The sequence below is a fragment of the Lutzomyia longipalpis genome, chromosome 3 (assembly GCF_024334085.1).
Source record: "Lutzomyia longipalpis isolate SR_M1_2022 chromosome 3, ASM2433408v1".
Lineage (NCBI taxonomy): Eukaryota > Metazoa > Arthropoda > Insecta > Diptera > Psychodidae > Lutzomyia > Lutzomyia longipalpis.
Window position 1 is genome coordinate 4,757,956 of NC_074709.1, and position 13,162 is coordinate 4,771,117.

Here is a 13,162-nt window from a genome sequence, read left to right on the forward strand (position 1 = left end):
ACAAATTATCTGTGCGTTGGCTGTGATTCGGTGCGCGAGAAAGCCTTCCTCAAAATTTGCCCATCCTCAATTTTCCGTCAATTTCACATTTCACTGACAAAGAAAGAATCACAGCCCGTAAGTTTTACTTACCGTTCTTTCGCTTTATACTGTTCCATCCATGCTATATTTAATTTTTATCTTTGCAGTTTATATATTTATTTTTTTGTGGGAAACAACTTTAGAGCTTTAGAGTCAGAGTAAATTAAAATATTTAAGGGAAAAAACATTGCAGCTTTCTGGTCTTTCTGGGGATTTTTTTGTTAGTATGAAAAACAGTTTTAAAGGTAGGGGGACATGGGGAAAAAGTTAGTTTTTTGGAAGAAAGATTTTCTTGATTTCCCTGAAAATATCTGAGTTTTCCCATGACGACTATCTTATAGGAAATTTTCCAGGCTACAACTTTGTCTCGGACGATTATTTTCTAACTCAACGGAAAAACGTATTTTCAGTCCATTTTTCGAAACCTTGCACTTTTAACTTTTTGCCCCAACCATGGGGCAAAATGTTAATTTACGTTTTTTGTCCTTAAATTTTAATTTTATGAATTTATTTCATATAGACACTATAAAAGCAATTGAGAATAAAATATTTGTGCAACAGTTAGAAAATTTTTATAATAAAAAAACAGAAAATAAAAAAAATTTACGAAATTGCACTTTGACTCTATTTGAAAATTCTTTTAATTCTTCGAGGAATAAATCAATGCAATTAATAAGAATTTTTTAAAAATAATTTTAATTAATAAGAAAGGTTCATAAAATCTGAACAAAACACAAAAAAGGAATATTTGGAAAATGATTTCAAAAAATTGAAGATTAGTGATTTTTCTTTAAGCTTATTTATGAAAAAAATTGCTTTAAATTTATTTTAGCTGTGATTCTTTCTTTAAAGAAGCACGGCTTCTGTGTAACTCTATTTTTTTTAATTAATTAATAATTTTTTGTGTGAAAACAGTAATGCTCCACAGAAAGAATTTTCAATTTTCACAAAGTCAATATTAAGACTTTCCTAAGACGCTGTAAAAGTTTTTTTTTTTTTAATTCATAAGGTGCACTAATAATTAATTTTTCATATCCCGGAAAAATATGCTGGACTCAAAGTGAAAATTGAGAAAATTCTCACTTTCAGAGCACTACAGAACATTTCTCTCCCACAAAATGCATTTCCTCTGAAAATGTTATTAAAATTTTGCAAAATTAATTCTACATTTGCAAACATTCTGCATTTGAGCTATAATGGTGGGAATTTCGTGGAAAATATTGCAATATTCTGAAAATTAAAAAATAATTTTGGGTCTTTGCTAACAAAATTAATTTAAATCTTGTCGTATTGCTGTGGCGTTGAGAAAGGAATAAAAATGACGAAGGTGGAAATAAAAGACAGAAAGAGAAAAAAATCTCAGCTGTGTGGATTCATTAAAAAATTCTCATCTTGCTTTTCCGGCAAAAGCACGCAGAGTCCGCACAGCGAGAAAATTGAGGAAATTAAACTTTGTGCAGGAAGCAGATGAATTTCTTCTTTTGTGGTTTAATGAGAGATTTGAAATGGATTTAGGATTTTTTTAAGGACATTCCCGCGCGGTGATTAACACTTCAAGAAAGGACTCACCATGAATTTTTGGTGGCAACTTCTGGGGCTCTTAATGCGTGTGAGGTGAGAGAGCAAATCAGATGGCTACATTAACGTGAGATTTTGCAAGACGTCTCTTGATTATTTTTTTTACCTGCTCACTCACACAATTTTTTTTTGCACGACTAAAGACGTAAACAAAACACACACCTTGAGAGGAACTCTCGATTGATTGTCTCGGGTGCCCCAGCCCACGGATTAAAATTGTTGATGAATGAACTGCAGAGAGCTCTCGCGAACTCGTTCACCTACTCGCAACTGTTGCACAGCAGAGGTCTGATGGACAAGTCGGGAGACGGATAAGTTCGCCCGCGGATTATCTTTCTCATTTCTGCGTACCCACCATCATAGGAGAAGCTCACCTCCGCGTTCTCTGCAATCTTGTGTGCATAACCGAAAGCAATGCGGGAATTTATCTACTATAAAATATGTAATATGCAAAAAGCAAAACGTTGGATGTGTCCCTGTGTGTTCAATTTTGAGCGCGCGCGCAAATGTTTGTGCAGAAAAACACGTCTCAACGGATGAACTGCGGAAAATCAACTGATGCCCCGAGAGCTGGTGTGCCACAGAGACACCTTCATGAGATGCCGCCGCGGCTGTACAGAAGGAGGTGTGAGGAGGACCGTGGAGGTCAGGGAGAGAAGGTTTCTGCGCCGTCGCATTTGTCCCTGTTGTGATCCTCGTCCGTGCAATTTTCAACTCTTCCACATATATACCCAAGGGGTAGTCCCCTCGGGGGCCACCGAACTCCGCACTCCACCGAAAACCTTTGCGCTCACCTGCCGAGAATTCACATATAACTAACATACACCTTCGTCCTTCAGAGGGCTGATAAATGGCTAAAGAATAAATTAAATGTTTTGCATGTGTGAAAAATCAATCTTTGTCACATCCTTGCAGTTTGATTATATCGTTTGTATTGTAGGTAGTTTGACCCTAAAGATAAATGCACGAGCCTTTGAAGAAAACATTTTGTCCCAAAAGAATATTTTGTATTTAAGGATGGACCGAATGACGGACCAAATTTTAAAGGATTCATGGACTAAAGGGATTTTTTTCGTTGAACTAAACCAAGATAACCAAAATTGGACTAGGGCTTGATTTTAAATATCCTTTTTAAAGAATATGGCCAGGATCAACTTGTTAAACTATTTGAAATAACTCTTTAGCAGATTTTAATCCCACTGAGAGCTTTGAAGAGAATTAAGGAGAAAAGAAAGCAGCCTTCAGAGCCTTTTGCGATTTGACAAAATCCTTCAGCTGGACGTGAAAGTGAACAGGACGTTTTATACTTAAAATGTTCTTGATTTCCGGTCATTTGTTTTTAATCTTCATAAAAAAAAACAATGTACAATTTTTTTTTATTCAAAGTCAATTTTTAGAACTTTTGAAGCCAAATTAAAAGAAACACAAAATGTCTAAAGAAAACTTCTAAAATTATGAAGATTTAGGTCAATAATGATATTCGTTTAATTTATTTGTCATTGCTCTAAAAGTTTTCATTTGGAGGAAAATTAAGATAAATAATTCCTTAAAAATAATTCAATCAAAAAGCTCTTCAAAGCCATGTTTAAGCTTTCGATTACAGAGAGTTAGAAATGCAAGAATTTTCATAATGATAGTTAGATGAAAAGTTTAAAAAAGCTGTAGTGCCCCCCTTCGATGGCCTGGTGGGGCCATCCCCTCTTGTTCATTAGCCCCACCAGAGCCATCCAAACATATATAAAAGAATTGTTGTAAGGAGAATTGGATGATTATTAAAGAAGTTTTATTAAAAGAATATGTTTATTAAATTGAAAAAAAAAAAGCATTTCACTGGTGTTTTCGCCCGGGAGGACAACGAGGAAAACCCTCGTTGATCCTCCAAGCTGTTAAAAAAAAAATAAATTAATTAATAAAAATAAAAATAAAGTGCTGAAAGTGCTGAAGATGCTGAAAAGTGATGAAAAAGAACTAGTGAGTTTCGTCACCCTGTAAAATAATTAAAATTTAAGAAGTGAAAGAACTGAAGGAGAAAGCAAGTGAAAAGTGTTGAACAAAAAGTGAAATGGTGAATCAACATCAAGCTGGATGATGGATTCAAGGAAAACGCTGGATCCAAGAATGTTTCTGGATCGACAAGATGATCAACGCAACATAATCAACCTAAGGCAAAAAGGACGAATCTTGGACTATGCCAACACGATGCAGAGATACTAAAGAATTCAAGACACCCAGCTCCAAGATTGACTCCCTCAATTAACAACAAAATCAACCAGCATCTAGGGCATCATTCAGATAAGAAATTATTTTAATTATATAATTATTATTAAATTATCTATAATGAATATCAATTTCAAGATTAAAGAATTATTCCAATTCTAATTCAAATTTTGCAAAAAAAAGGCTGACATGTTCTGTTTCTAGTTAATTTTTCACTCTCTAAATTCGTTTAATTTCCTTTCATTATAAAATTAAATAGAAATCGCATTTTTCATTTTTATTTTCTCCTAATAATTAATTTTGCACTTGTTTGAAATATTTATTTATATCTAAGAACATCCATACAGATAATCCTTCGAATAGGATTAAGATGCATAAATTCCGGCCCTCATTGCGCCGATGAAATTACAAAGAAATAGGCCCCCGTTGCCCAATACAATACATAGAAATTAGGCCCACGTTGCCTACATAGCATTAAAAAAAAAAAAAGGACCCCAGGGTACCAATGTAGTAATTAAGAAAACAAAGAAAGGCCGCAAGCGCCAAGCACGCAAAGTGCAAAAATAATTAATTTTAAGGAAAGAAAAGAATTATCTCTATCGATGTTCCAAAAAAATTAACCCCTGATTATCCCTTTTTATTATTACGCAAAAAATACTTTATTGAAAGAATTATAAGAAAATATCGGAAGAAAAACCAAGTGCAAATTTTTAAAACATTTGGCAATGCGGAAATCGTTGATATTGCAAAGTCCGCGTTAATGAAAAAATAACTAGAACAAGTCAAAAAAGAAACAAAAACAAAAGAAAACTCGGTCAGCCTCAAATCAATGGTAAATAACAAAAAAATTATAAATTTAAAATTTGCTTACTTAAACAAAAAATTGGTCAACCTTTAAATTCAATACGGAAAAGAAAACAATTAAAAATTTTTTGCTTATTAATCAAAAATACAAAATATGAACTTGTGCCCACTTAAAATTGATTATGTTGCAAGAATTGCCATGATAAGTTCAAGAACAATGTTCTGAAATTGTTCAATACAATTTCGTTCATTTGTTATGTACATTATATAAAAATTTCAATAAACACTTTTCAAATAGATTCAGGCTATTTGAAATAGTGTATATGCCGAAATAAAAATATCTTATAAAGAAAAAAAAATATACAAAAAAAAAATCTAATTTCCTCTTAACTTCCTCATTCACTCCTTTTTCTAAGGGGTGAGGGGAAACCACTTCTTATAAAAAAATAAAATAAAATAAATAAATAAAACCCCTTATTAAAAAAAAATTGAAAATGTGTGATAAGTAAATAATTAAAATAGAGAAAGATAAAACTGTAAACTTCAAATAATAAATAGCTTAAAATGAAATTTAATTTATGAATCTATCTATAAAAACAAATATATGTAAATGAACAAATTTAAATGAAAATCGATAAGTAATAAAAAAAAAATAACTAAATAAATTTATAAGAATCATTTGAATAAAATAGACTACGAAAACAATATTCAAATATACAATAAGCGATATACAAATATACGAAAAAAAAAGAAAACTATAAAAAAAGGACTTACTCGTCCTTTCTCTAAGGGGTGAGGAGTGTAGTGCCCCCCTTCGATGGCCTGGTGGGGCCATCCCCTCTTGTTCATTAGCCCCACCAGAGCCATCCAAACATATATAAAAGAATTGTTGTAAGGAGAATTGGATGATTATTAAAGAAGTTTTATTAAAAGAATATGTTTATTAAATTGAAAAAAAAAAAGCATTACAAAGCTGTCCTAGAGTAGATAGCTTAGGGCGTTTAGGACCTAGGTATTCTAGAACATTTAAAAGTCTTCTTTTATTTTCTGATATTTTTCGTGGGATGAAAACTTTTGCCCAGAAATTAATCAAAAATGTTTTAGCAAGAATTTTCCGCCGAACTCGGAAAGCCAAATTATTTAAAGCATTAAAGTTTCTTTAAAAATACCTTTATAAAATACCCGAAAAAAGCTCATAAAGCAAAATTGATTAACCCCTCGTTTACCTATTTCTCCGCTTCTATTCTGTACCTCTATATGTTTACTTTCTTCTGACATCTTAGAAGCTCCTGTTGCTACCACCGAGTTGCAAGAACATCCCACAGAATGCCCGTGGATACAAAATAATGACATGACTGACAACCAATGCAAACATCCGTACAGCTCGTCTACATTGAGCACCTGGTGAGTGCATGAGTTGGTATCGAATCTCTCCACTCCATACCTCTTATTCTTCTCTGTATTCCAATTAAAGAAGCAATTTTCTAATCTCAGTCTCTCACTCTCATCAAATGACGAGATTATGCTACATGTATGGGGCAAAAGGGGGGCATGAGTGGGTGGCATCCCAGACGGCATCCATGTGGGGATGGCACGTAAGGAAATAAAAACATTTCACTCAGCACACCGGACGATTTAAGAGGATTTCTTCTTGAATGTTCAAGAGAGAATTTGCTTAAGAAATCATTTCAGTATCGGCTTCCGTACCTTCCGTAGGCGAAAGGTGGGTGCAAAAGAACAAAAAAAAAATAACACAAAAAAGCTCTTTTCAATTCTGCAGAGTTTTGCAGAAAAAAAATGAAAAAGAAAGAAATGTGTTGAATGAATGGGGAATTTATTTTTAATTTGTGGTTTTGATTTTTCCTTAAAAGGGGGTAGGTGGAAATAAATATTCTTTATATTTGTGTGGAAGAGCGCTATGTACGACAAGGTAAAAGTTTCTCAATAAGCTTTAATGGATATTGCGAGAGTTTCTTTTCTCCTTCATCAGGCCTTTTTAAAATTAAAAAATCCACATTTATAAAATAGATTTTTTAAGGATATTTTGTAGGTAACTTATTCAATTCATATAAAAAAAAACTTCAATAAATCCTTTAAAGACTCTTTTCTATTTAGTGCTTAAAAGGTCAAGATTTTCCGGCACTTTTTCCCAGCTGCCCTTTAATGTGAATTATATTGAGAAGCGACCAAGGCAACGGAAGGGAAGAAAATCCTTCTTGAGCGTTGTCTTGATGACCTAAAATGTCGAAAAGGAGTAAATCGCGAGTCCTTTTCTCTCCGACGGAGTGGAGACATCATTCTAGCGCGGTTATGGTGCACGATTTTGCTGGTAAATGGATGCTGGCGCCATGAGATGATGACAATTTTGCGGCTAATTAATTTGTTTAATTAGAGATACGTCACTAAATTTTGTTGATGTACTCCCAAGGGGCCTCCACGACGCGACCGCATCATCTTTCGCCGCCGAAAACACTAATTTGGGGTTGTTTTGTGGTTAAAAGTTATATGCCATCCACCCCCCTAAACCACGACGCATCCCTTTCTTCAGTGTAGCATAAGAGAGCTTTGTTACTTATTTCACGCCTTTTCCTATCGCATCGTGCAAACATTCCGCAACATAATCTAATTTTAATGTTCATTTTTATGTTTTTTTTTTGTGAAAAAATATTGGAGGATTTTTTTCTTTCAGTAGTTTTTTTTGTATTTTATTTCTTTGATGCAACAACAATAGATGCTGCAAAACATCTTAAAGAAGTGCAGATAAATACTCGATAAAAATGTTGTTCTTCAATGCATCACAAAATTCTAAAGGAAAAACTCTTTTCAGGTCTTTCCAATTCTCTTTGTGTTCTTTCCTTCTTTTACTTCTAAGAATGTCTTAAGAATTTTTGAATAAAATGAAAGATTTTCATTGCAAAATGGGTAGAAATTTTAGGGCTCTTAGCAAAAATTAATTAATTTACATTTTCTTTTACAAGAAATCTTTAAAATTCTATAATATTTTTTTTAGAAGTTTTCTAGAAATAGGAAAATTTTAAACATTTTAAATTAATTATTCTTAAGATTTTTTTCATGCACAAAAAAATTAAAGATGATAAAAAAATAAATTTAAAATTCGTCTTTAACCGCCTTACTGCTGGCATGCCTTTTACTTTTTTGGCGCGTATTTCAAAATTACTTTAGCCCGGTATAAGACTCGGCTCAAAACGCCCGCAAAAAAAAAAGAAAATCGAGGAAATCGCTTTTATTTTGCTAAAATTAAAAGATCATCTGTGCTTTACTATCAAACTGAATGAAGTTCTTCAAAACCGCTTAACTGATAATGAAGGAAATCACTGATTTTCAAACAAAATTTTTAATTTTATATTAGAAACTTTAATTTTTAAATTTTCTGGTACAAGGGGTACAAGAATTTAAATTTCTCCTAATTTAAAGTCAGTTTTTTGCTTTTTCAGGTGATTTTCTACACCTTTTCCGGCTTTTAAACACTAAAAATGCGTTCTTAACGTTCTCAAGATTTTAAATTTCGCGCCCGTGAGAAAAATGAAGTCTGCGCCGAAAAACATTTGACGCCAACCGAATCATTTATCTCGATTATCTATTTTCCTTCTCCCTCATCCGATAGAAATGTATCTTGCATTTCACTTTGTATTTTCTTGACAAACTTTACTACTCATTTCACTCTTGTTGTACGCAAACGTATTTGTCTCTTTCGCACCGTGTCAAAGAGAGATTGTTTTTGCAAAATGAAGATGGCCGACGGAATGGTGCTTCGTAGAAATAGGCCAGGAACTAAAGCCAAAGTGAGTAAAAATGCGCAGGAAAAACCCGGAAATCCTTCTTGAATACCCAAAGAAACCGTCTGTGTTGGAATTTTTGAGTTTTATACATTGTGGGAGTGTTAAAAGGGCAATAGTAAATAAGAAAGTTAGCGCCCTCAGGCGGTGGTGTGTGAAAAAATGGTGCTGGATTTGGGATGAAAATTTCATGAATTTTGCAGGAATTCTGCAGCTGGCCTGATGAATCCTTCGAAGAAATGGACACCCTGGCGGTGCAACAATATATCCAGCAGATGATTAAGAATGACCCATCGGACATTGATGTTATCCTCAAAATGCCCGAGGCTCAGGATGAGGGCGTGTGGAAGTACGAGCATTTGCGGTAGGAACATCCACAGAGATGATCTCTTGTGGTCCTTTTGGTCCTTGTGGGGTATTGAAGGGAGGAGATTCAATGCTGTGATGCTTTTCTTGTAGGCAATTCTGCATGGAACTCAATGGGCTGGCAGTTCGACTGCAGACGCAATGCTTTCCGGACACTTGCAACCAGATGATTGCCACGGAACAGTGGATCTTCCTCTGTGCTGCCCACAAGACACCCAAAGAGTGCCCGGCAATAGATTATACGCGCCACACTCTCGATGGAGCTGCTTGTCTGCTCAACAGCAACAAATACTTTCCTAGCAGGTAAAATGGGGTCCTTCCGGAAATTTTCTTTTCTAACCCTTTAAGGTTTTTTGGGTCATACGCTCACCCAAAGGCTCGATTTTGAAAATGTTTCATTTTGTATAGTTATTTTATGAATATTGAGTCCAAATTAGTACAAGACTATGTCTATACAATCCTTGATCATTTTATGACCACAAAAGGACATCCCCAAGGACTCACAGGAACAGGAAGGACGAAAAACTGAAAATTTTTGAGTCAGGATTTTTTTGCTAAAAATGTCTTATTTGAGCTCAAAGGAACCCACAAAAATTATTTTTAATTCAATCAGCTCGCTAGATTGATCGCGGACGTTAAAGGGCTAAGCAAAAAATTGATGATTTTTCTCGAATTTTCCTGGACAAGATTCTTTACAAATTCCAGTCGGGTGTGACTTTTTAGATTCTATAGTTATCCTAGATTCACATTCGATCATGGAAAATGAGACATCTTGTAAAAAGGATACGTTTTTCCGCAATTACATAACCTCAAAACTTTTTTGGATGATTTTTGTCCGGGAGTTTTTGTGGTAAATTCCTGGAGTGAAATTGTGAAGATCTTTTGGCTTTTTGATGCTCAATTAATAATTTAAATCATCCCAACTGTCAGGATATGCATAAGGTTTAACGGAATCCTTGCCAGGACGTCTGAAAAAAAATTAAAAAGATTTTCTAGTTAGAAATAAATCTTTTAAATCACTTAAAAAGTTTAATTTTAATCATTTAATAAAGATTTCTTTTTCTGTTCTTCCAGAGTGTCCATAAAGGAGTCATCCGTGGCTAAATTAGGCTCAGTCTGCCGTAGGGTCTATCGCATTTTTTCTCACGCTTACTTTCACCACCGACGGATATTCGATGACTTCGAAATTGAGACATATTTATGTCATCGTTTCACGCTATTTGTCACCAAATACAACCTCATGTCCAAGGAAAATCTCATTGTTCCCATTGCAGAGGCCAACATTACACCAGGCGAGAGTGAAGCATAAATTCTAAACATAAAAAAAATATTTCCACCACTCCTCCCCTCTTCCTCCCTAAATGATTTAATTTTTCTTCAATCTGGAACTTTGCGCAGAAAATCGTAACTTTCCCACCACTCAGCCCTGTAATAAAATGGACCTTTTTGTTCTTTCGACATGATTCCTCTCTAAAGCTAATTGTATACCTTACACAACAAAAAAATCCATCGTGTTTTCTAAATTTTAGGATTATTTTTTAATATAATATTTTCTGTCTTATTAAAATAGAAAAGAGTGTAAAACAACTCATCGTTATGCCACACATCTCGCGTATGTACCCATCAAAGTGTATTAAATGGTGTCTAAATAGGTGATGATGAAGCTATCTAAAATACACAATTTTTGCAAATGTTTTTCAGTGTGACAAAAATTCATCACAAAAGACTTTTTTTAATTAAAAAATAAATTTCCTTTGATTCCCCTTTCCCCCCAAAAAAAAAGAAAATAACAAAATATTTATATAAAATTAAATTAAGGATAAATAACTCAAAATATCAAGAAATTTTTTGTATCTTTAGAAGGAAAAAAAATGTGTAATTTATCGCGAAACTTTAACTTCATTTTGAGTTTCTTTGTGAAAATCACGCAGAAAGCAAAACCCGAGATACTTTCTCATTTAGCGTATTCGTCGTAAACATTTATCACACACAGAGACACAGAAAAAAAACCTATGAGATACTAAAAAAAAATTTAACCAATTAGGCAAATAAAAAATTTACTCAAAAAAAAATGTTTGCATGGAGCTTGAAAGGGTGAAAACAAAATGCAGATTAAATTCCAAAGGAGGAAAAGAAGCATTTTCCTCTTAAACGTGATTTAATTGAAAATAAAAAAAGGATATTCGTTGTATTAAAATGATTATTAATAATTAAAAAAAATATTGTAAAATGCATTTTATTGTCTATAATTCCAAATTGGAATTACTGCGCTGGATTTTTCGAATGCTTTGGGGGTTTAAGCCTTTAACAGACTTGAGATTTAAGGATCTTTAACTGTTTTAGGATTTAATTAACTAAGCTTTTTTTTTTAATTTTGAAAAGCAATTTTAGAATTTTTCTGATCAATATTATCAAAGTTTCAAAGAATTTTATTTATTTTTTAATAAATTTGTCGTAAATCAGTTATTTTTTTAACCTGATTTTTTTTTCAAATGAATAAGTTTATTGAATATTCTTTTATTTAAGGACCTAAACGACTTACGTCTCTAGTCCATGAAGGATTACTGTTCAAAAATCATCAGTTTAAAAAATTTAAAAGCTTTAACACTTTAAGGCTTCAAACGAATACAGATAATATTAAAAGCAAAAGCCTTTATCAGGTCCATCAAGCTGCGTCCAAAGATTTATTTAAAATTTAGCGAAAAGAGTGCTATTATTTTAAGATTTTATTGCAGTAATTAAAATTTTTGAAAGTTTTAAAAATTTGAAAAGAACTTTATTTTATATTTTTTTTAGTCATAAAAAAATATTTCAATTTTACTACAAAATAAACTTTTGAAGAAAAATTTGAAAAAACGCCTAGAAAAATACTAAATAACAAAAATAAAGTCATAAAATTTCCTTATAATTTATATTCTTTCATAAAATTGTGTCTTTTTGTTAATTTTTTTTAATTAGGCAATTTTCATCGCGGGGTACAGCTCGATGGACCTAAAAATCTCCCTGATGTTTCGTCTCGAATTTCTAAAGAATAATTTAAAATCTTTCCCTAAAATCTCCTTAAAGTAATCTCACAAATATCCTGCGAATAATATTTTTGAAAAAAACAATTAATTAATTTCCAAGAAACCCCCACTTCCGTTAAACCTGGCGCAGTAAATCCTGATTTAAATTTTTGTGTTGCAGATATAAAAAAACTGACAAATAAATCAATGGAAAAATACATATTTGACCACAATAAAAAAGGACTATAGCGCCCTATATACATAATATTTAACCATTCTAAGGGAAATGCAAGGAAAAGATAAAAACAAATGAAAATGTATTGTAGAGAAGAGACTTGTTACGTTGTAGATAAATGATGTGACTTCATTTGGGAAGGATACATCGTGTATCCTTTAGCTGCGGGAATATTTGAAGCCAATAAAAAGTATCATGAATGAAATTTTCTGGAGTTTTTCTTTCAATATGAAGGTCAAATGAATTTTTTAGGGTGTTTTTTTACCTTTATTTTATAGCTTTTCACCTTCTTCCAACTTCCGGCGTTTTGGGAATCGTCCATGGGTTAATTTTTGGGGAATTTCATCGGGATTTTCTCGAGGAGGAGCACAAAATTGGGAACCACCTTCGGGATTTTGATATCTGGAAGGAAAAGAATGAGAATTCTCCTCATAAAATAAACTAAAGAAAGACAGAAAATAGGGATAAAGGACATTCCTCTTTTATGGAAATTTTCAATGGTTAGGGGAGGAATTTGAGGTGTTTTAGGGTGGGAAGAGAACGGACTTAGGAAGTACCAACATACCCAGGAGTGGATGGATCGATTTGGTCCAGTGACTGAAGAATACGAATGCTGGGAATGTATGAAGTTTTCCCCGAAGCTTCCCGTCGAACTTCCTGACTGATTTCCGTAACTTGATGCACCCTAAACTCCCTCCTGAGTGCCTCAGCGCACGAAATAGTCCGCGTGATGGCATCTCCACATCCCATCCAGATGATTTTTCTCATTTCTCCCGCTTCGAGAATTTTCCGCGTGAATCTCACTACATTCTCCACCTTTGTTCCACTCTTTATCCTCATCGTGGGGCAATTTTCCTCCATGGAGCTTCCTTGTGCCGGTGCTGCACTCTCCTCCGCCACAGCGACACCTCCTGTAACATTGCAGATCTTCTCCTTTCGTTGTCGCTTCTTATTCTTCCCCATGTCTACGGAAAACGATATAAACGAAGGAATGGGGGACTTATGAGAAAGTTAATAATATCCCGAGAAAGTGTGTAAAAGCAACCTTCTAAATGGAAAATATTCGTCTGGAGAAATGA

The 13,162-nt window shown here is 33.5% G+C and overlaps 4 protein-coding genes across 6 annotated transcripts in view; 2 read left to right on the top strand and 2 right to left on the bottom strand.

Moving 5' to 3' along the window:
* Nucleotides 1–2,216, bottom strand: part of LOC129791567 (rap guanine nucleotide exchange factor 4) — a 110,125-nt gene extending 107,909 nt beyond the window's left edge. For 2 of the 3 annotated variants that reach the window (XM_055829771.1, XM_055829769.1), the window contains exon 1: nt 1,651–2,216. The gene's annotated coding sequence lies outside the window, so the exon portion shown is untranslated. The remainder of the gene's footprint in view (nt 1–1,650) is intronic. The other variant, XM_055829770.1, reaches the window with a different exon arrangement.
* Nucleotides 1–13,162, top strand: part of LOC129791558 (trifunctional purine biosynthetic protein adenosine-3) — a 1,078,967-nt gene that overhangs the window by 84,344 nt on the left and 981,461 nt on the right. The gene's annotated exons all lie outside the window — the stretch shown is intronic.
* Nucleotides 8,365–12,288, top strand: LOC129791627 (MOB kinase activator-like 4). The gene is made up of 4 exons (XM_055829867.1): nt 8,365–8,483; nt 8,681–8,841; nt 8,937–9,146; nt 9,918–12,288. Exons 1-4 carry the CDS (start codon nt 8,427–8,429, stop codon nt 10,150–10,152), a joined length of 663 nt encoding a protein of 220 aa, XP_055685842.1. The 5' UTR covers nt 8,365–8,426; the 3' UTR covers nt 10,153–12,288.
* LOC129791634 (ribonuclease P protein subunit p25) overlaps nt 9,408–13,162 on the bottom strand; it is a 32,555-nt gene continuing 28,800 nt past the window's right edge. The window contains exons 2-4 of the mRNA XM_055829886.1: nt 12,649–13,048; nt 12,349–12,485; nt 9,408–9,811 (exon numbers count right to left, since the gene is read on the bottom strand). Of these exons, the coding sequence (XP_055685861.1) occupies nt 12,356–12,485; nt 12,649–13,046 (528 nt within the window). The 5' untranslated portion in view covers nt 13,047–13,048 and the 3' untranslated portion in view covers nt 9,408–9,811; nt 12,349–12,355. The remainder of the gene's footprint in view (nt 9,812–12,348; nt 12,486–12,648; nt 13,049–13,162) is intronic.

Coding starts and splice junctions, on each gene's coding strand:
- LOC129791627 (XM_055829867.1), top strand. CDS start 8,427: ATGAAGATGGCCGACGGAATGGTGCTTCGTAGAAATAGGCCAGGAACT. Junction 8,484..8,680: donor GGCCAGGAACTAAAGCCAAA/GTGAGTAAAAAT, acceptor TGAATTTTGCAG/GAATTCTGCAGCTGGCCTGA. Junction 8,842..8,936: donor TGGAAGTACGAGCATTTGCG/GTAGGAACATCC, acceptor CTTTTCTTGTAG/GCAATTCTGCATGGAACTCA.